General features: G+C 43.6%; 1 protein-coding gene across 2 annotated transcripts; it reads left to right on the forward strand.

Annotated features, from left to right (window-relative positions):
• The first annotated feature begins 1520 nt into the window (after positions 1-1520).
• LOC124998391 (C1q-related factor) lies at positions 1521-16824 on the forward strand. 2 transcript variants are annotated; one of them, XM_047572757.1, is made up of 3 exons: positions 1521-1709; positions 1936-2642; positions 14951-16824. In XM_047572757.1, exons 2-3 carry the CDS (start codon positions 2034-2036, stop codon positions 15128-15130), a joined length of 789 nt encoding a protein of 262 aa, XP_047428713.1. In that variant the 5' UTR covers positions 1521-1709; positions 1936-2033; the 3' UTR covers positions 15131-16824. The 2 variants fall into 2 exon arrangements, with proteins under 2 accessions (XP_047428713.1, XP_047428712.1); XM_047572756.1 differs by having other exon boundaries at positions 1554-2642.
• Positions 16825-21700: the final 4876 nt, after the last annotated feature.

Raw genomic sequence — 21700 nt, forward strand, 5'->3', positions numbered from 1 at the left:
CACTGTCACAGAAACGAAGCTGCTGACACATGGCGACGGCGCTAAGACCTACAGACTCTTGGACCTCAAATGAAAAAGCTACCTTGAGAAAAACATTAAAGCTGAATTACTTCAAAAAATGTTAAAATGCCTGAAACAGCCCCAACTAAGCTTTATCTTTTCACATCAATTAATCTACTGCACAGAAGCAACAGTAAGTTTCCATGCATGATGGATAAACTGAATATGAGAGATAATTTAGATTTCCATGACCTTGAGCTCCACATCGCTGTGCTGTGCGTCGTGCTGAGCTTCTGTATTGGCTTCAGTTCTGCTCTGTGATTTGAAGCAAGAGATAATGCAAAAAAAAAAAAAAAAATCCTACCTCACCTCTGTGGGGTGGGCATAAATGTGTTTTTTTTTTTGGTTTTTTTTGCCAAACTCTCCTCCAAATTTCCTCTCCGTCCATCTTGACGGATTTGTCCATTTTTGTTCTGAACTGCGTTGGACCAAAAACGCCAAAGACCAAACAATGCCTGTTTGCCATCTACAGACTTTGTCATTTGCTTTCGTACTTTACCATTCATCACTCCAAGGGATGAAAATGTCAAACAAATGACATCACTGCCACATATAGATTTTTTATTCTCCCGACCAGGACCCTTAATTTGATAAAAACCATAAAATCGATACCTAAAAAAAGACACCAATAAGAAATGGTGTCAGCGCATTCAGGTGGAGAAACGGGCTTATTGACACAGAGGAAAGGCAAACAGGGCGGAGGAGACAGCAATGCTGGTTGCCCCAATGCAAGGACGGATTAGCCGTATTTACCCCTAAAAAGTGTCCACGTGTGACGTGCCACCAAGACCATTCAAAAAAGTTTTCAAACTGTCCTTCCATTTTATTTATATCAACAGACTATCAGTTAGTTCATTCTTGGCATTAACTTTTGTAATTAGCACCCTTTTTTTCTGAGAAGCTGTTAGCATTTCCTGGCAAAGCTGATTTAAGTGTTGTCTTGTCTGTGTGTACATACATGCATGAATCTTTAGAACCCACCTCCAGGAAAAGAAAAAAAAAAAAAGAAAGATTGTCTTTCCACAGCTCCATCTTTATTTTTAGAGGCTGGATGCTGATGAGAGAGAGGAAAGCAAGGGAGTGAGAGAAAACTTCAGAAGTGGAGAAAGACGGGAGGGCAAGGAGAAAAGGGGAAAGGAGAGGTTTGAAAGAGGGGGACCTTAGGTGGTCAAAGGGTTGCGTTGGTTGGTTGCTTTGTGGTTCGGGAGAGTGGTCGGGGGAGAGATGCAATGTGATGAGAGTCCTTCCTCTGAGTGAGCCGGAGAGAGAGAGAGAGGGAGAGAGAGAGGGGGAGGGGGGGACGCAACTACACCAACCTCTCACTCGATGGGGGAGCAGCAGGGAGGAGGGAGGGGGGAGACTCCGCTGCTACTGCTGTATAAAAAGCCAAGTCTGAGAATCCGGCACCACAAACTCACCACACATACACACACACACACGCACCCACACACACACACATGCACACACTGATCCAGTAGCTGCTCTGTATCTCTCACACTCACCCACTCTCATCATTTTCTCTCTCTCCCCCCTCTCTCTCTCTCTCTCCCTCTCTCCCTCTCTCTCTCTCTGTCTCGCTCCCTCTGTCTCACGCCATTCCTCTGGGCTCTGCATCCTTCTTGCTTCTTCTCACAAGTCAAATTGTATTTGTAAGTACGAGCTGAATGTCTCCCTGTGTATGCCTGGGTTTCCATTAGTCTTTTTTGTATGTGTGAGTGACTGCTTGGCTACTTTAGTGTGACTGAGTGGAGCAGTGAGGTGTATCAAGTGTATGTGGGTCTTTGTCTCACACTCACACTCTCGCCGCTCTTCTTGCAACTCTTCTCGGGATCTCCGGGTCCCTTTCCTCGGCGACGGGCTCCCCACACCAAGCAGTCACCATTTCCGCCCCCGGGAGACCCACGCTGGCAGCGCAGCCCCTTCCCCGACTCAGCATCGGGAGGAAGACCCTGGTGGCGGCTGCCGTAGGGGTTATGCTGGTCCTGGTGCTGGTGGTGCTCATCCCCGTGCTCGTCAGCTCTGTGGGTACAGATTCCAGTCACTATGAGATGCTGGGCACCTGCCGTATGGTGTGTGACCCCTACCTGAACAAGGGCACTCCAGCCAGCAGCACGAGCTCCACCGGTCTTCAGGCTGAGGCAGAGGCGCTGAGCGACCACAGCAACGTGCTTCCACCTTCCACGTTACTGCAGGGTCCGCAGGGGAAGCCGGGCAAGCCCGGCAAACAAGGACCACCTGGACCGCCAGGAGAACCTGGGCCACCAGGACCAGCGGGGCCTCCCGGCGACAGAGGCGATCAAGGAAGGACTGGGATTTTGGGTCTGGGGGGTAATGGAGCTATAAGCACGGCCACCTACAGCACGGTGCCACGGGTGGCCTTCTATGCAGGGCTTAAAAACCCCCACGAAGGTTACGAGATCCTCAAGTTTGACGACGTTGTCACCAACTTAGGCAACAACTACGATGGCATTTCGGGCAAGTTCATCTGCAGCATACCCGGTACTTACTTCTTCATCTACCATGTGCTGATGAGAGGAGGTGACGGCACCAGCATGTGGGCAGACCTCTGCAAGAATGGCCAGGTTAGTGCTTTGAAACTTTTCCCTTTCCTCCGTTAAACTGCTTCTTTTCCTCCGCGTAAAAGTGTAAATGAGTGTCTTGGGTCTATCTCTCGCTCTCTCTCCTCTCCCCCCTCGCTAGTCTCTTGCTTAAAATTCCATGCGTTTTCGAAAGTTGATTTTTCATCAAGCCATTTAATGAAAATAGGCTCTGAGAGGCGAGCCGGGCATCTGCTGTCCGCCTCGGAAGCTCAGAGCGCACAGCTGTGGCACACACCGCGCCTGGAGATAAAGATGTGTTGACTGGTTACTAGCCGCGTCCCCTCTTTGCATGATGCGTCCTGACATTGCCGCGTCCTGCGGTCCGGAGGACAGACACAGCCTGGACTGAGCGTGAAGTCAGAGCCGGTCTTTTCCCCTTTATACTGTAAATTTTGGAAAACCTCGTTAATTATTTTTATTTAATTTATTTTTTCTCGAGGAATTAAGTGACAGATTATGGCAGCGAGTTGGCAATTTACGGTGTTTCAGAGGGGAAATGCTGGACTTGTGAGGAAAATTAAATCGCAGGAGTTTTTAATCCGCAAGAAAGACTGAGAGAAAAGAAACGGCGACATATACTTTTAATTTTGTCGGTGTCTGTGTATTTGGAATGATTATACTTTTTATGTCTTGAGTTTTGCGCCAAAATAGACTCCTTATATTATATTGTTATTATTATTATTATTATTATTATTATTGAAGCCAGGAGACGCGGTTCCGTCATTAAGGACACCTATAATTTTTCGCCTTGTATAGACCGTAAATAGATTATAAAGAGGAGAAATACATTTTTTTCTTTTCTGATGATATTTAAACCGTTTTGTTTGAAGCGTACCGGATGCGTTGTTTCCCCGCATCTATCTGCATTTACAGTCATTGTTAAAAGCGTTACACGTGTGTGATCTATTCTCGGCTTCTTTGATGTATCATTTTAATGGGGCTCTAATTTTACCGGAGGGTCTTCTCAGGTTGGTAACGCGTGCCAGCAGTTCAGTCCTCCTCCTACCAGCCGTCAGATTTCTGGTCCTCAAAGTGGCTCCGAAAGCAGGTTTTGCCATTAAAAAAAAAAAAAAGAATGAAAGAAAGAAAAGAAAAAAAAACTGTGTTGTCATATATTATAGTTTAGCCAGCACTGGCAAAAATGAAAGCAAAAAGAGCATGATTAACGCGAAGCTTTTAAAAGACTCTTTCAATCATGCTTTTGCCGTCTAATTTTAGTGACACCAAATTATGCAAAACGCCAGTACTTCATAATAAACAACATTGAATTATGTATTAGAGTATGTGATAAGACATTTACAGAGAGTGCAAGTTAAGGGGATTCCTGCACTTCACTTACACGTTGTCAGTCTTCTCTAATGCCTTACAAACAGAAAAGCTGTTGGTAACATCTTTCAGTGCACACCTTATATATGATCACAATTACAAAATTGATCACCAAAGTGAAATGTAGTGTATTATTAATCATTTACAGTATTTCAGCAGCCTGGTCTGGTGGGAAGCAAAGAGATAAATCAGAAATGTGAGTAAGAAGAGCAGCAACAAACTTTGTTCCTCCAACTATTGTGGTCCGGTCTCGTTTAATAAAAGCTGCCATGTGCATTATTATTATTATTTTTTAGAGTTTTAATGCCTTTTAGCCAAGTTTTCCAGAATTAACGTAAGTTAATGGAGATGGCGTTAACAGCGAAACTCATGGGGACCTTAGCTTACCGAGAGTGCTGAGATCATGACAATGTTTGCGCAGCATGGGGAGAACAGTTGGCTTCAGCTTTATGGGCCAAACCTGCAGTCTCACCAAAGCAGCTCGAGGTTAATTCCTCCACCCTCACCAAGTTCACGGAAAGCAAGAAAAAAAGAGCCCCCTCCTATATATATTGTCTCACTCAACAGTAATGTTTATGGGTGGATGTAAAAGCATTGATATATAATAGGGGAAGAAGAACATATGTTCCTATAAAACGCCTTCTGTTCCCACTTCACTGTGCTCCCAAGAGGAGGGTGTGGAGGTACTTAAGTTGGACGCACCCAGCGTGCATCTCCAGAGACCCAGGGAATGTTTATAAAGTGATAACTCCTTCTCTTTCTCTGTCTCCCTCTGTCCTGTGTGCAGCTTCAGCATAAATGTGCGTGGTGTTTATTAGGTTGTCTAGTTGGCTGATGAAAAAGGCCCCAGAGCTTTAGTTTGTGTAAATGACTGTGAATGGTTATAAATGTTTGGCCAACTTACACTGCATCTCTGATGAAGTGCTACGAGTCAAACTCTAGCTCCAACAGTCACACTGGTGCTTTACTCAGCTCATTAAGGCTGCAAAAAGCTACACTGTGAGTTGGGACACAGGAGGCCAGGGAATTGAAGACAATACTAGTATTTTATCATCTTTTGGCTTTGGCGAGGAGGTGGGTTTCCAAGCCTCGCAAGTCCTGCTTCACTCCAGCGTGTGCTCCTCCCACTCCTCGGGTTAGAACACCAGCATCCATAGGTTGCTTTATTTCTCCTCCACTTCTCCCGGTCTCCTCTTTTCGCTTGGCAGGGTGCAACACGAGAATCCGCACACCGTCCCCGGAACTCTGACACTTTTCGAGCTCGACCAAAAAAAAATAAATAAAAAAGTGAGCTTCTTGGTAAACAAACAAATAAGAAATCTATTTTCAGCTCACCTTATCTGCTTTCCAACTTCCGCCTCCCGCATTTTTTTTTTTTTGCTTCCTCGTTGCCTGTTCTTTTTACCTGCGTGTCACATATCCCAACCAATCCCAACCTCTTTCAGATAAATAAGTGCTTTCTTTTAACCTGTCTTAAACACGTCCCGAGGGGCATGGCGGTGACAACCAGACAAATTTAATGGACAAAGTGGAAACACGAGGAAGAAAAGAGGACAGGAAAGACATCGTCATTGTGCTATTGTGCTATTGCGCCACCGTGTCTGTTTAATTGTAATTAAAAAGCTTGAACCAGATCCAGGATGTGTTTGCGCTTCTCCTTTCCGTTCCCTTCTTAATATTGTTATTAATCCGCAAAACCGTTTCAGAGTTAATTAAAAGCAATGACTTCAGCGCCAGTCTCTCAAGAGGACCATAGTGAATAATCACTCTGTCTCCTCCTTTAATAAGCTTCAACGTCCTTCGTGCACATGGCTCTTCCCTAGCAATTACCGCTGCAGTCTACACACACACACAAGCTCGCGCGCGCGCATGCTTGCCCCCCCCTCCTAACCCACAGACTCAACCCACCCCAACTGTGCACTGCCCTCCATCTCTCCTCTATGTCTTGTCGCTTTTTTTTTTTAAAGGAGCAAAAAGTTTTAGTTTTTTTTATCTTAAAAGGAGAAACTTCTTCTAACAATGGGAGAAAGGAGGTATCCGAATCCAGGCGTCACAAAATCGATTTGCGAACACAGAAAGCCATCGATATTCTTCGTTGCTTTCGAGTGATGCATTGCACTGTAACACAATACGTTAGCATGTACCATCCTCTTCTCCAAATTTTCTTTTGTGTTCACCTCACTTTTTTTTCCTTTTTTTTTTTTTAACTCTGAAAAGTTGCTCAGCCCACTTCAGTCATGTGTCATTTCCTTGCCAAAGCATTTGCCTCAGCCCGTCTCCGCTCACAGAGACACGTCTGGGGGAGTCTTAAGCCCTGATACGCAAGAATGTTTATTTTGCTTCCGCGTGTGCAGGTGAAACCCACGCATTGTGTTTAGCATCTGGTGCCATCCTCGACATTAATCGCGGGAGCTGAGCCATCTGGAGACGGCCCGTTCTGTTTGATTTCATTATTGACGCGCAGTGTACAGAATAAGAAAAATGTGAATTACAAAAATATATATATATATATATTTAATTCAAATCAATAAGATGAAAGCAAATATTTCTAGTACCTCTAAACGTGAGTGACCTTGCGTGCTCGCCGCTCGTCTACACACAGATACAGCAGCACAGACTTGATTGATTTTAACATTCTGGTAATGTTCAGACCTGCTATTCTTCATCGTGGTCTGACTTCAGCACTGAGAGGCCTCTGTGTGTTTGCCTGGTGTAACAGAGAGACTCTTGTCTGCAACAGACAGGCAGGGTTTGAGAGAGCCACCCTCAGTCCCCGAGCCTCTTTGCTTGCAGTATTGATCCCCTTATGTGTGTGTGTGTGTGTGTGTGTGTTTTACTGTGTGCGGGTCTCTTTCCTTCTTCTGACAGACCTGTTTCTTTCGATGTCATGTATATCGTGGCACTTCTTCTATAATCAGCCTGAGAGGTAGTGGAGGCGGACCTTTGGCCTTGATCTGCTGTGTAATTGGACATTGGATTTGACACTCCGCCGAGTGGAACATTAGAGCTGGCCTAATTAGGTGCGAGGGCTATTAGATGAAGATTGGCCCACGTTGTTAGGAAATACCACACAGATTGGAAATGTCAAGATGACACCGGGCTGTCATCCGCTAGCACGGAGAAGAAAATCTATCATTTATTGGTGAAGTTTCAAAAGTTGTGTAAAAACTGCCCACCACTTGTCCGTAATAATTCAATTACTTTTAAAAAATTTTGTGCAAGTTTCGTAGATAGAGGACCATTGCCGCTTAACAATGTACACTGGCATCTCAGATTAAGTAGCTCATGAAATACTGCTAATGTCTAATGTCTTGTGTACTAAGAGACCAAAAGCATACCATCTAAAACAGGCGATGGATTGTCTCCTGTGGATGGCTGACTCAAGGATGCTATGGTGTTGACTCACAAGGCTTCTTCATTATAATGAGGGCCATATGGGAGACAGACAAGTGCCCCTGGCCCCTCTTATGCAAACATCTTACTCTCCGTCTCTCCCCACGCCCCTGACATTTAGAAGTCCCCCGAATTCAGTCTTCACTGATACCCACAATTATCCTCTCCCTCTTCACAGGAAGGCAGCAAGTCATTGGCTTCAAATGACTCACAGTCTGCTTCATAACTCAATGTGTTTAACACCTCCTGCCCTTCTCAAACAGAAAATGGGTGAAATATCAACAATCAGCCAGTAAGAGAGGGCGAACTGGAAATATATTAAAAAATAATCCACTCACTTACATCACTCATACAGAAACCCAAATGTGCTTTTATGTCTTTGGTAATGAGGAGAGCAAAACCATAGTGGCTCAGGGCAGCAAACTGGAAAATCCAGTGAACAAAAAGGCAAAAAAAAAGGCAAAAAAATTTGCTCTACAAGTGTCTATTCAGACAGTGCGGTGACCAGTGATTGTGGTTTTGGTGCCAGAGGTAGACAGTGCTGTGTATCTCAGTAATTAACCGAGCGTGATGAGTCAGACCCAGGAAAGAAAAGAGTGGCTGGATTGCAGGTCAAAGTTGATACCTCATTTTTTTTTTCTTTTTTCCCACTGCGGTTGCCTTTGACAGGCATCATTCAGTGGCCCTTTCAGGAGAAGCTGTCCCGGTGTCTCTTTGCCCCCCCCCCAACACTGAATTGCTGGTCTTGTTCCTGCAGTATTTGGATCACGTACATGTGATCAGCTAATGAACTTACACCTGACACGAGACCGGCGTTACCGTAAGCAATGCAATTTCATAAACAGCAAGCGAGTTTTGCGGAATAAAGCGCCACTGCTTTCGAAGTCGGCTGAGGTACAAAGAGAACAGCTGGTGAAATTAATTCAGGGGACCCTTTTCTATTCTCATCTGACAGGTGGCAAAGCTCCTGTTACCATTTCATTTCTCTTATCATGTTTCCACTTAGGTTTTCCCAACAAATGAATGGAGTTTTCTGTCTCCTCTCGCACAGTAGTTTCCTGTTCTCATTACTTTAACGGAATTGCACGCTGCAAGTATGTGTATACATGTATAGCGTGTCTCTGCACATCACTATGTCATTGTGGGTGTGGGTGTGGGTGTCTGTATGTGTCTTGCGAATAAATGTTGGATCAGGCTCAATGGTGGTGGCAAGCCATCTAAGCTGCCATTAAGCATGCAGTTCACGGCTGGAATGTTCAAACACAATTAGACGGCAGTAGACTTTGATTTAAAAAGGACCAATAGACTCGTTGATCCAAAATGGAGGCTCAGCGTCAAGTCAACAAATCCCTGTCAGAGGAGCCACAAGACATGTCCTTGTCACAGTGACAAAGCCTCTTGTAAGATCACTGTCCCAGTGAGACGTTCCGGTCTCTTCCTGCAGCAGACACAACAGAAAAAAAAGAAAAAAAAAACATAAAATTGTCATGATTTTCATAAACAGAATTTTAATAGTGGTTTATAATTAAAGATATCCATCCAACCGCCTGATACTGCACACTGCCGCCGCCGACTGAAAAGATTAGAAAACACATTTTAAATAAAAGGACGATTATAAACAAAGTCCCACGTGACGTGGGAAGTGTGACAGTGTTTCCTCTCCACCGTCGTTACTGGAAACGGCGAGGTTCATTTTCCCAGTTGCACCGCGCACATTAATAGAACTTACGCGACTGCACACTCGCTGTTGCAGGCGCGCGTTAGCTGGGACGGCCGTGAATTTCCCGTCTTCACTCAGAATATTGTTCAATCAAAACCATCACGCTCGCGACATGACAAATGCACGCACGCACGAGCAGCCACAAGGAAGACAACATCGCCTGACACCTCATTTACCATCGCTGGAGCCAATGCTCGCAGCCTCATGCTTTGTTTGCCTTGTCAAAGTTCCTCTGCATATTCTGTGTCAAGGTCGCGCACTGCCAGTTTTCTGTTTGTCCTGCTCATCTCAGGCTATACATCTGCCATACTGTGAATGTGAACCCCCGGCTTATACCCCTAACAAGTTCTTAGTGTGTGGAGGAGAGAGAGAGAGAAAGAGAGAGAAAAAAAATATCTCAAATAAGAGCTCCCTGATCATTATTTTAAAAATAGTGAGAGGTTTTATTCATGCATGGTTATCTCTGAAAGCAAACGAAGGAGGTCTAGACTGCGGCAGTTAGTCTCAGTAGGGGATAAAAACCATTAGAGCAAAGCAACAAAGCAAAACAAAAATACCATTGTGGAAGAACCGAAAAGCTTTCAGGATTTTGGGGAAGTTTACTTTTTTATTCTTTGTCTCTCCTAAAGTCAAGTATCATATTTGCACCGTCCCTTCTCCCCCACCGGAAATAAATAAATTATTTACTGAAGCTGTCTTAAATTGAGCTATTTAAATGAAGAGAATAGCGATATTACACGTCTGTGACATTGCCCGGATCTGTGTGAGTAGCTGCAGAGCAAATATTTTGATAAAGTTTCATTAAAATCCCAACTGACAAATCCTCCAGAGCCCCCATCACCTGCTTCCCCTACAACCTGGGGCGGTAACCCTCTAATAAGACGGTGTTGACTTTGCACGCTCATGGCATATCATATCATATTAATATGCTCTGGACGCTGGCATCTCGGAATCAGAACAGGAGGCTTTATTTGCACATCGATATGAGCTGCGCGAGATTTAATCAGTAGGGTAAACAATAAAAAAAAAAAGAGAGAGAGACCATATTCTATATATTACGCCTGAATCTCAAAACCTCTCATTTGAATGATGGGATTAGCCTTTACACCACTTGCACCTTTCAAACCACCTCTACCTAGTGTCCACTGCGTGCACTTTAAATGTTTAAGGATGACTTCAACCCTTCTCTCATCTGCTGGATCTCCTGATACTTTGAAAGTAGAAAGCATATCTGCACCAAATGATTTAATAATTTAAAATTAAACTTGGAAGACTTTAGGCAGTCAAATTACTTGGTTGAATAGAAACGTTTTTCACATTTTTACATTATTTTATATTTTTATTGTGATTATTTTCTAGTTTTTCAATCACCAGCCTTGCTCCTCTCTGACCCTTGTGAGCTGAAGGCAATTTCAAGAGAATCACTCAGAGACTAGTGTGTGTGTGTGTGTGTGTGTGTGTGTGATGGTAAGAAGAAGAAATAAAGTAATAATGGCCTATTCCTATATTCATAACAGACATTTTGCATTGAAAAAAAAACTTTCAAGCTGAAAAGAAATAAAGTTCAATATTTTAATACAAACTGCTGTGCATTTGTAGTGTAAAATCTGTGTCATACATGTTTCATGCAGCTCTAGCGTTACCCCATGTTAGTGCAGTATGGAGTCAAAAGAAACACTGCCCCTCATATCTGTCGACTATTTGCAGAAATCCCATCTAAGATAAGGAGTTCGGAAGAGACCCAGTGCTAACAGCATCTTGTGGCTGTGATTTAGCTGGCTTCAAAATATAGCGCCACAAATGTGGCACCTTAACACTTAAATGCTTTTTACAGTAGTGGTTGAAGAAAGGCTCTGTGTTTGATTTCATGACCCGCCGTAGCCTCCAGCGTAAGCCTATCTGTTTGTTATTGTTTTGCTCCGGGGAGAGGCACTTAAGACTTTCAGATGTTTTTCTTTTTCTGGTTTATCTCAGAGGTGTGTATCTCTCGTGCCACTTACAGCTTGAAAGCAGACAATAATTTTATAAATACAATTAACTGTCTCTGTGCTCTCCCTCTCCTGTAACAGTGAATCAAGCTGCTGAATACTGGGTTCATAAGAGTATTATTTGCTATTCTGATAGACTTTACACGCCCCTGCACATCCTCTGCACATTTTACTGTATGTTTTCCAGCACCAAGTTTATAAAAAACAGAAAAAAAAAACAAGATGAGCTGAGTCCTTAGCTTCGACAGTGAAGCTTACTATGGCAGAAAAGGCAATAGAAGAAGGTTATAAAATGGAAATATCAGAATTATCTGGCATAGACACAAAAAACTCTGGAAAATTAAAACAAAATAAAATCAATATTTAAAACGATAACATGTTATTTTCATTGTTCCAGGCCCCCCGTTAGGTTTGGCAACACTGATGCATTCTGTGCCATAAATCCCTGTCAGTAGCTGGCCTGCCCTCAATTCTGTCAATAAGTCTGTTGTGTGGATTCCTTTAACAGGCCAAATAGTTATTATGCATTCTTTATGATGCCTGTTTGATTCAGGCCTCCACTAACTACTCAAATCCCAGATTTAAACCTGTGTGGACCAACACTGAGATAAGAAAATGGTCAGAATGGACTTTGAAGACTCCATAATGAGCCTCAAGAAAACACTTCAAATGTATGTAATTTGTTGATTTTAATTCAACCTCACTGACTGGACAAAGTGGATAATGGGCTTATTTAACCACAGGTCTCCTTAAAGAATGTACAGTGCTTTAATTTCCCCAACAATAGAGAAAATGTTTCAGTTCTACTCAATATGTGCTACAAATAATGTAGCTTTAAAGAATAATGACCTTTAGAGTCACTTCCATTTTCATGTATATTCATATTCATACACACACACACATGAATGGGTCGTTCTCAGGAGCTCAGTGAATTCCAGCATGGTACTGTGATAGGATACCACCTGTGCAAAGTCCTGTCCTTAAATTTCCTCACTAGAATGAATATGCCAACGTCAACTGTCAGTGGTATTATAACAAATTGGAAGTAAGTGGCAACTCTTTTGCCAGAGTCAATCGCTACAGACCTCCAAACGTCATGTGGCCTTCAGATTAGCTCAGGAACAGTGTTCAGAGAGCTTCATGGAATGGGTTTCCATGGCCGAGCAGCTTTATCTGAGCCATACATCACCAAGTGCAAAGCAAAGTGGTGTAAAGTGCCCCACCACTGGACTCTAGAGCAGTGGAGACGTTCTCTGGAGTGACTCTTCTCCGCCTGATAATCTGATGGACCAGCCTGGGTTTGGTGGTTGCCAGGAGAACGGTACTTGTCCAGTGTGAAGTTTGGTGGAGGGGTGATTATGGTGTAGGGTTGTTTTTCAGGAGCTGGCCTTGGCTCTTTGGTTCCAGTGAAAGGAACTCTGAATGCTTCAGTATATCAAGAGATTTTGGACAGTTCCATGTTCCTAACTTTATGGGAACATTTTGGCGCATTCGCAAAATGCGAAGCTCATAAAGACATGGATGAGTGAGTTTGGTGTGGAAGGAGTCCTGACCTCAACCTGACAGAACACCTTTGGGATGAATTAGAGCAAAGGCTGAGAGCCAGGCCTTCTCATCCAACCTCACCACTGGAAGAATGGTAAAAAAAAAAAAAAAAAAGATCCCATAAACACTCATAAACGGGTGGGTCAACGTCATATTAAACCCTGTGGATTAAAAATGGGCTGTAACTTTAGCCTACAAAGCCAGGTATTTCCCCCAGGAGTCAGCAGAGAACTGAAACACTGCTGAAAGAGTGTGAATTTGGAACATATATTTATCAGCTGACGAAAAACAAGCACTCAGCATGAATGATAATATTGTTCCGTAACAGCTGGAAGTGTAGATCAAGAAAATGCTTCACTGTCTCAACTAAAAAGGCAATGGCAGCATGGCAATGTTGTGTTTAACTGTTGATTCTTTTGCAGCCAAAAGAGGCAAAATATGCAATGAATCTGAATGTTTGGTTTAATACTCTGCGTTGATATTGGCAGTTTATGGCCCGTATACATTAGGTGACACTAGGACGTTTTTCCTGAGCTGCACTGCAGCCACATCCGTATTTGCTTAAGGAGCATTTCACATTCAGTCTGATTTTCAGTGTGTGGTATCAATGCTAAGTTCAACAGTTTTCACTAGTGATGTTTCTTGAACTAAATGCGTTGGAGAGATTGACAATGAAATGTGAATCAGAAAAAAATGGCTACATGTAGTGCTCAAGGCCTGTTAAACTCTTTTTAAAATAGTTCTGGATCTAGATGCCAACAAGATAATAAAAGGAGCCAATAACAATTGATGTAGTCTACCTCAGTGATGGCATTACCGTCTGCCACACACACAAAGAAAGACAAACACACATGCAGGAAGACACAGTTATCGTTTCAGGCGTCACGTGGAGCTGCAGCTACACTTCACTCCCCAGTGAGAGACAGCACGGTTGTGGTCTTAATTACCCCTGTCAGGTTATGTAGAAACTGCTCCAAATGTCCTGTAGACAGACTGACAGGTCCACATGCGCAGGTACACACACATTTGGACAAATATTTTGCAAATTGGTCATCATCATTGCTCATCACTTATTGAATATTTCAGCTCGTACAGTAGACATCACTGATGGTTTGTTGTTGCCCTTCCGTTTCTCGGCCATTTCTGCCACACACATATGGTCCCCAGAGCAAGACCTTTAGAGAGCTTTTCTGATGGCCATTAGGCCTTCTGTGAAAGACCATCGGCTGGAGTGGAATCATAAATCTGCTTGACAGAAAGGCCTGACGTTTGATTGACCCTCTGGTTGGTTCTGTAGGTTTAACATCAATATGAAGACATGCGTTTTTTGTGTCACTGCTGCGTCTAATCGTTAAACTTAAAATAGAAAAAAACGTGTTATTCCGCAAATCAAAGATATTTACTTGATGACAAATTCCCCTCCTGTTCACTAAGGTTGTCGGTTGTCTGTTTTCTGTTTATTGGCAAATTATCTCTAGCAAGAATGAATGATGTTCATGTTTTAACGCTTACGGTCTCAGTTCAGTTTGTTGGTTTATTAGGATATATCAAAGCTTTGGAAATATCAGTAAAAGGGATGTAGTTTAGTGCAGGGGTCTTTTTTCAGGCTAAGGATGGAGAGATTAAGTAGGGACCCCCTACCTACAATATGTGTTCTATATAAAACTAGTTATATTTATAATCAATGACATTATATTCAAACGTGCTACAGTAGGGTGGTGACTGAAAGATAACGTCTTCTGCCTCTATTTATCCCTTTACTAAAATATTCTGGATTCATTTTAACGTGTACTAAAAGAAATTTAAATTTGTGGGGGAAAATTATATATATGCGTATATATAGCTATATGTATGTATAAAAAATATCGAATCAACCAAGATTTTGCAAGCCCCTGCAGTACCTCCGCGGACCCCCTATTGAAGACCTATGCATTAGCAAATAGAAAAAGGAGTGTATTACTTTTGTAAATCTTAACATAAGCACAAAATAATTTATATATTTTTACTTGAATTTTTGAATATGTTCTTTCCTGCAATTCCTTGCTAATAATAAACAAATAAATGAAAACTGTGTTACATCTTAAGTGTGTGTTCATGTACGTCATTAGATTAAATGGACATTTAAATATTTTGCATTATTAAAATAACAAATTGGGATGTCTGTGCAGCACTAGTGGATATATGACAGTATTTCTAGGAGTGTCGACCTGTGAAACAATTATTAGAGAGTTTCGATCGTTTAAGAGCATTTCCTAAATGGGACAAGCTAATGTCCTGACGCCCTTCTCCTATATGTCCGTCTGCCCCTGTTCTCGCAGGTTCGTGCCAGCGCCATCGCCCAGGACGCTGACCAGAACTACGACTACGCATCCAACAGCGTCATCCTCCATCTGGACGCAGGCGACGAGGTTTACATCAAGTTGGACGGAGGCAAAGCCCACGGTGGCAACAACAACAAGTACAGCACCTTCTCTGGCTTCATCCTCTACGCAGACTGAGAACACATAGACACAAGAGACAGTTAGACAAGAAAAGACTCAGAGAAAGAGTTGTACGGCGGGAGGAGGAGGAGGAGGAAGAGGAGGAGGAGGGTGTGTGTGTTAAAAGCCGGAATGCTTTCTAGTTTTCCTAATTCTCTCCATCATCACGGACACCTCTGCTTCGTATCCATCAGCCATCCTGGCTCTGTAGCCGAGCCTGGAAGCAAAGCTCCCGAGGACACACTGAGAGGGGCCGGGCGGGTGGTGTGGGAGGAGTGGGATGCCGGGTGGAGGCGGGTTGGTTGTTCTGCGCTCCTTGCCACAATGCCGATGTGTCAGAAGCTCCTCACTTTCGGTGTCTCTCCTCTTCAGCCCTTCTCCATTGCACAGAAATATCAACAAAAATGAATACCCTGCAAAAGTGGATGATCTCACCTCCTCTCTCCACAGTGGCAGCAGTTAGCTACTGTCAGTGGACTGGACTGACAGAAACCTGTAGTGTTGTTCTGTGCAAATTTTCCTTAGATCGTGTTTTTATTTTGTAGACATGCATAATATTCTACACAAATGAGATTTAAAAAAAAAAAAAAAGATGAATATATTTGTCCCTTGTGAAGATATCCTGTTTGACCGAGAGATGTTATTTGTGATGCAGCTCAGAGACCTAACAGCTGGAGAAGAAATCTTTAAATCAAGGCTTTCAGTATTTTATGGCAGTGGGTGTTTTTCTTCATCGCTGGGTACAGCAAGGTAACTATATATTGTTGTTGTGGAGAATACATTCTGCACCTCCAATGTATCTGAAAAAGGAAACATAGCGTCGAGACAAAACCCCTCCCGCAAATCACTTCACACCGTTTCACGCGCTGCCACACGATGTCCTGCTGCTGTTCAGATTAGAGTATAGTTCAAATAATCTTTTCAATGTTCTAGCTTCACGTAGACGCGCCACTTGCCACAACCAGCCGCGTGATGACGCACGTACAGTATAAGGGATTCAGATGTAACCTTGTCGAAGAGCGCCGGCCCTTTCTTCTCCTCCGCTGTGCCAGCCTCGAAGCTTTCTTGTGCAGTAAAAAAAAAAGAAAAAGAATAAAGAATAAATAAATAAAATCCGGATCCTGAAGCAGAGGACGAGGGAGAGGAAGTCACATACACACTCAGAGGAGGACTTAGAGAGAGGGAAAGGTGGAGGAGGCGTTCAAGCACAGGAACTGTGAGTGGGCAATTTTTTTTTTTTTTTCTGTTTTCAGTGTCCCTGAGCTTCACTGGATGTCATCCATTCATTAGCTCCATATTCATCGACACACAGGCATTATGGTAATATTTACTCAACATGGCGACCTGACAGCTTGCTTGAGAATGAAACAAATTGGGTGAGTGACTTGGCCTATTGCGACTGCACGTTTGAGGATTCGTGTGTTTGTGCGTGCGTGTATGTACTGTACCTGTGCATACCAGTGAGTGTCTGCATTTTAGCATGTGCCGTGCCATGACTTCATTGTTCTTTTTTCAGCGTTATCCTGTGCTACAGCCAATGACAGATATTTTACTCAGCAGCCAATGAGATTGCGCTCCGTGGGGTGGAGCCTCTATAGATATGACGAGGAGAACAAACAGCTTGTAATTGAAATCTACGACTTGTTGGTCTATATTATCTTTTGGAATTGTTGAATACATTTAAATAATAAATGGATTTTTTTTTTGAGTGACTTGCCTCATGAGAATTCTTGAATCCTAATGGGCTCATTATGAAAAATAATCACGAAATATCTCATGGCAGCTTAAGTGCAGCCGCAGCAAACAATACAAGTGAAAATGTGCTTTTCTTGATCTGTTTAAATGAAGTATTTTAAGAATGGACTCTCAGTGCAAACAAGGAGAAAAAGAAACCCTATCAGTGAGTCCCATATTGCTCTTCTCCCTTAGATAAATAAAGTATATTTAGGGTGATGGGTATTCAGGGGGAGATATCTGCATTTATGCTCCGCACGTCCCATCTTAAAGTGATCCCGTGGAGCTCCTTTATCTTGAGGGTGCACCTCCAGATAAGGACCCTCCAACTTTAGAAACACCCACAGTCGAGTAAAATGCAGCTTTTAAATGCAGATGAGTCTTTAAGGAAATGCATGCTATTCCTCAACTGACAATCACGGTGTCTTTTTGGAGATTCTGATCAACAGAGGCATGATATACCGTGCAGGGAAGTGAGGATGGAAGAGAAAAGACAGGGGGGGAGGAAAGATTGTGCAAGATAGAATGGGAGCAGAATATGGTTTGACAAAGACAGATGGAAACACAAGAGAAAGAGTAAGCCACAGAGAGAAGTAATGGGGAAGGGATAGGTAGAGGAGGGAGCGGAGAGAGGAATATAAGGAAGACAGACGGACAGAAAGGGGGGCTGGTAGCGATTTGGTTTGTGAGAGGGAGGAGGGCTGGATTGTTTTCAGGGTAGAGTGATTCCCTGTCCGGGCTGTGTGAGGTGTCACGAGAGATTAGTCGGCGTGAAGCTGGAGGAGAGAGCTTGAGATAGCTTAGATTGGACAAGTGTCAAGGACTGGACATTCCTCAGACCTGGCAGGAATGGGATGTGACAATGGTTGCTGTGCTCGTCTGCACCACTTGGCTCTCAGTAACCTCTCTCCGCATCATTTCAGTCATTTCCCTATAGCGCATAAAAAAGCTGATCACACGCTTATGAATTAGACGTCTGAGCAAGCTAACACTTGTGAGATGATTCCAGTGTAATTGTGAAGACATTAACAACAGCGGGGGGAAAAGTCTACCAGCTGCTTAAGCTTACTTAAACAATAAAAAAGTGGCTGTGAAATTGTCAGAACCTGCAAATGCAGCTGGCAAAAGAATTAAGAGTTAGAGGGAAGATTTCATTCATGCTTCTCACCATCATTCGATAGAATGGTGAATCCCCTTTGCAAAAAAAACATAAAGAAACATTTGTCAAATCTATAAAGTCAGTAGAGTAAGGCATCGGAACACTCAACAGCAACTGAAATAAACAGAAATCGTTTTTTTTAGACTGTGTGCACAGAGGAGGTACCTTTCAGAGTCAATGCTGCTCTGCCACTGCAGTATAAAAACAGATATATGACTTTTCAATGTACGAAAGCAATGCCGCATTTTTGGGGGTAACCAAAAGTGGGACATGATACCTGTGAGAAGGAGGCAGTCTGTGAAACTATATCTTAGAGCGCTTTCTTAATTGTGTTGTTTTAATTTAGAAGTTTATTAAGCATCAAACATTTTTTTCATATAAATACAAAACAGCACACAGGTATCTAGCGAAAGCTAATTTGCAACCTCTGTCCCTGGTTAGGCCTTTACCAAAGGTTCCAGAGCAAAGTTAAAACAACGCAAAATCATTAAAATACAAAGCGAAGACAACATGTAGACAAAAACCAGAATGCTGAATGCGCTCTATACAGTAGTCCACTGCCTTTACTGTCTCCTATTTTACTTGAGTGTTGGAGACATGAGTGCGATTTCCATGCATTATATATGAGTTTAGCGGCTGAAGACTCAGCCAGGGGAGGAGAGTGTCATGAAAAAGCCGTGTTTGTGGGAAGAACACTGCTCTCAACTCCACTTTGCGATGTGTTAAAACAATAACTGGTGAATTTACTGATCACTAGAGAGTGAATCCGTCAATGTCTGCGCAGGTTTCGGACGCAACCTAAAAACAAATATACAGGGGAGCTTATTTTGGTCTTTGTTGGCTGTGTTGACCCTCATACTTATATATTACAGATTAATATTGTGCTGGGTGTTTTCTTTTCCATTTTTCATATGGGAGAGTCACACCACTCCTGTTCTTTAAACATTATTCTTACTGAGCCAACTTCTTGATTAATGTGATAGTTCAGTGATTTTAGCAAATTTAATGGACGGTTTTACTGCTGTATCCTATACACTTTAGTCTGACGACTACTTCAGGTTCACAGAGGGCTTCCTAATATTTCCCTACCAATGTGACACACTTACACTTCAGCACCATCATTTCTTTCTATGTTCTGCCTGACCTTTTTCTGCAAAATCCTTTTTTTCTCACCTGTTTTCTTTTCTCCTTTACATATCCTGCCTTTAACCTGGTATGACAAACACAAAGGTTAGGAAAGCAGACAGCTGTTAGTAGACCGGACTGCCCCTGCCACCCTAGAGCCTCTACTATTTGCGCGCACACACGCGCGCATAAACGTGCGCACGGACACGTCTGCATGATAGCACAGTCACACATTAACGCTGCCAACCTCGCTCAGGTTGCTCCTACCACTGCACCTGATTCCCTTTGTCAGTTTGGGCTGCGGCCGAGGAAGAAACCTTTCCCAGTTGTCCCTGGATGGTCCGGAGCTGCCAGGCCAGGTGTACTCTGCAGTCACTCCCTGCGCTGGCGTAGCCGGCACGAGCTGAGCCGCTCGGGCTCTTATCTGCAGGCCGCTTCCGCCGTTTTACAAAATAGTTGCGCACTACAACTGCGTACTCTCGGCTGCTCGCTGCGGAACAGAAGTCGACTCACAGAACTTGGGACACCTCTGACCCTTCGGCTCGCCACATCTGCCGTCTCACTCACTGCTCTCCCCGCATTCTCGCTCTCTGTAAATGTCGGCATACTGCGGCCAGAAACAGACAGGATGCAAAGGATGCAGTCAACGTTTCTCGCTTTCTCCTTCTCCCTCCAAGTGAAAGTACAGAGGTATCCTTACATGTTGTAGTGCCACATCTCCAGAGGACTCACTGTAAAGAGAGATAAAAAAGCACAAACAAACATCCAACATGCCTTTTTTTCCCCTTCAGCAGGCTGAGTGCATTAGTGACCTTTTAAAGTGCTGCCTCCCTAGTGCTTTGCGCACACCCCAAAGAAGAACAAACTACTAATAGGGCTAAAAAGCTGACACACTTTAAACAAAGATCAAACCGTTTCTTGGCTATGAGGCAGTACTTGCTACATTAATGGTATTCAATTATGTAGCCAAGGCAAACAAATATCTTTGTAGGCAAACAGCAGCCAAATGTGTAAAAGTTTCTGCAGGATGCATAAACACTGTCTCGGTTCAGCACAGATGCATTCGCTCATTGTTCGTGGGTTTTCAAAACACTGTCGATTCATTTCTCCTTGAAAAACATCCAGTATTCACACTGCATCCCTTGTGCAAATGGGAAATAAAAGTCTAGGATGAAGACCAAACAATAGCTGTGCAGAAAATGGTGAAAATATTGATAACACAACATTATATATATATAAAAAGATTACATTTACAGTTGTGTTCGATGTAAAGGCAGGGAAACTGAGTACATTCCAAACGGACAACTTGCAGAAGTATTTGTTTTCTTCATCTACGAAATGACCTTATTGGGTAGAATCGTGGGAGGCGGTAAGCTCACACCATGACTTTAATTGCGGCATGTGTGTGCGTGCGTGCGTGCGCACGCTTGCGTGCGCGGCGTGCTGTTGTGTTTGCGTGAGCGGACATCAGACAGAGCTGAAGGGCCCACGGCAGGGAACCGCGATGAGGTGGATAAGCTCAGAATTGCAGAGGCCACATGTCAAAGAGGAGACATTACCCTCCGCATTACTCCCACTCTAACAGGGTAGGCCATTCCATGGTATGTTTCACACATTAACATGCGGATAAAATGGATATTGACAAGCCAGACAAGCGGTCGCCGTATCTGACAAATTAAGATGTTGTGAATAATACATGAAACCCTGTCATGATGTCAGAAGGAGACAAATAAGTAAGCCTGCCAAACATCTAATAACGTATAAACGTCAAGCGACTCTTGCATAACTTTGAGCAGTCTGCTCGTACTGAGTAATAAGTCCCCAAATTTAGCTCGGTTTACTCTCTCCTGCTGCTTCTGCAGTCTGATGGATGTGTGGCATGCTAGTCATGCCGCCTTGTGTCACCTGCGCTGCACGCGCTCCGGGCAGCGAGACAGGGGGAGAGCCAAGGGAGGTCTGGGGGAGGCGAGGAGAGGGGGAGAAACAGACATCTGTGATTAACACATACAGACACGTGTCAGCGCCGAGCGTTTGCTGGGAGGCGCGGTGGAAAAACGCTCACTCACAACCTGCTCCTGGCACCAAAAGGTTCATCCCCTAAATAAAGGCGCAGATGAAAGGATGAGAAATTCTGGGGAGGCTGCGATGAGCCCACCGGCGCGGCCGCGCAGGAATGCGGAAGCTTGCGCCGCACGGGTGGGAGTTAATGATCAGATTGTGTGAAAAGTACGTTTCGTGCTGGAGCGACAGGCTCGCATCGGTTTGCTCAGGTGCACGGCAGAAACATTTCACGCGCAGAGCCACATGTGCACATGCAGCTAACGCTCCCGTTGGCATTTCCTGTTTCCTGTTCGAAACGTGAAAGAAGCTCTGGAGGGGTACCGGTTTAAGGAGGACTGGGAGTTTGATCGTAACTCCATTGTTCTTTTCTCACGGTGCGTATTCAGATAGTTCCCCCCTAAAGGTATTTTTAACCACTGTAACTACTGTACAGTTTAACTCGGGCATATTACCAAGCTAAAAGCAGAGTTCATAGAAAGACATTTCTTGCCAATAAACAGATTTAGAGC

Source organism: Mugil cephalus, chromosome 20, assembly GCF_022458985.1.
Source record: "Mugil cephalus isolate CIBA_MC_2020 chromosome 20, CIBA_Mcephalus_1.1, whole genome shotgun sequence".
NCBI lineage: Eukaryota > Metazoa > Chordata > Actinopteri > Mugiliformes > Mugilidae > Mugil > Mugil cephalus.

Excerpts from the sequence above, each read along its gene's own strand:
- LOC124998391 (XM_047572757.1), top strand. The coding sequence starts at position 2,034 with ATGCTGGTCCTGGTGCTGGTGGTGCTCATCCCCGTGCTCGTCAGCTCT. Across the intron at positions 2,643-14,950 it reads ACCTCTGCAAGAATGGCCAG|GTTCGTGCCAGCGCCATCGC; the intron begins GTTAGTGCTTTG and ends CTGTTCTCGCAG.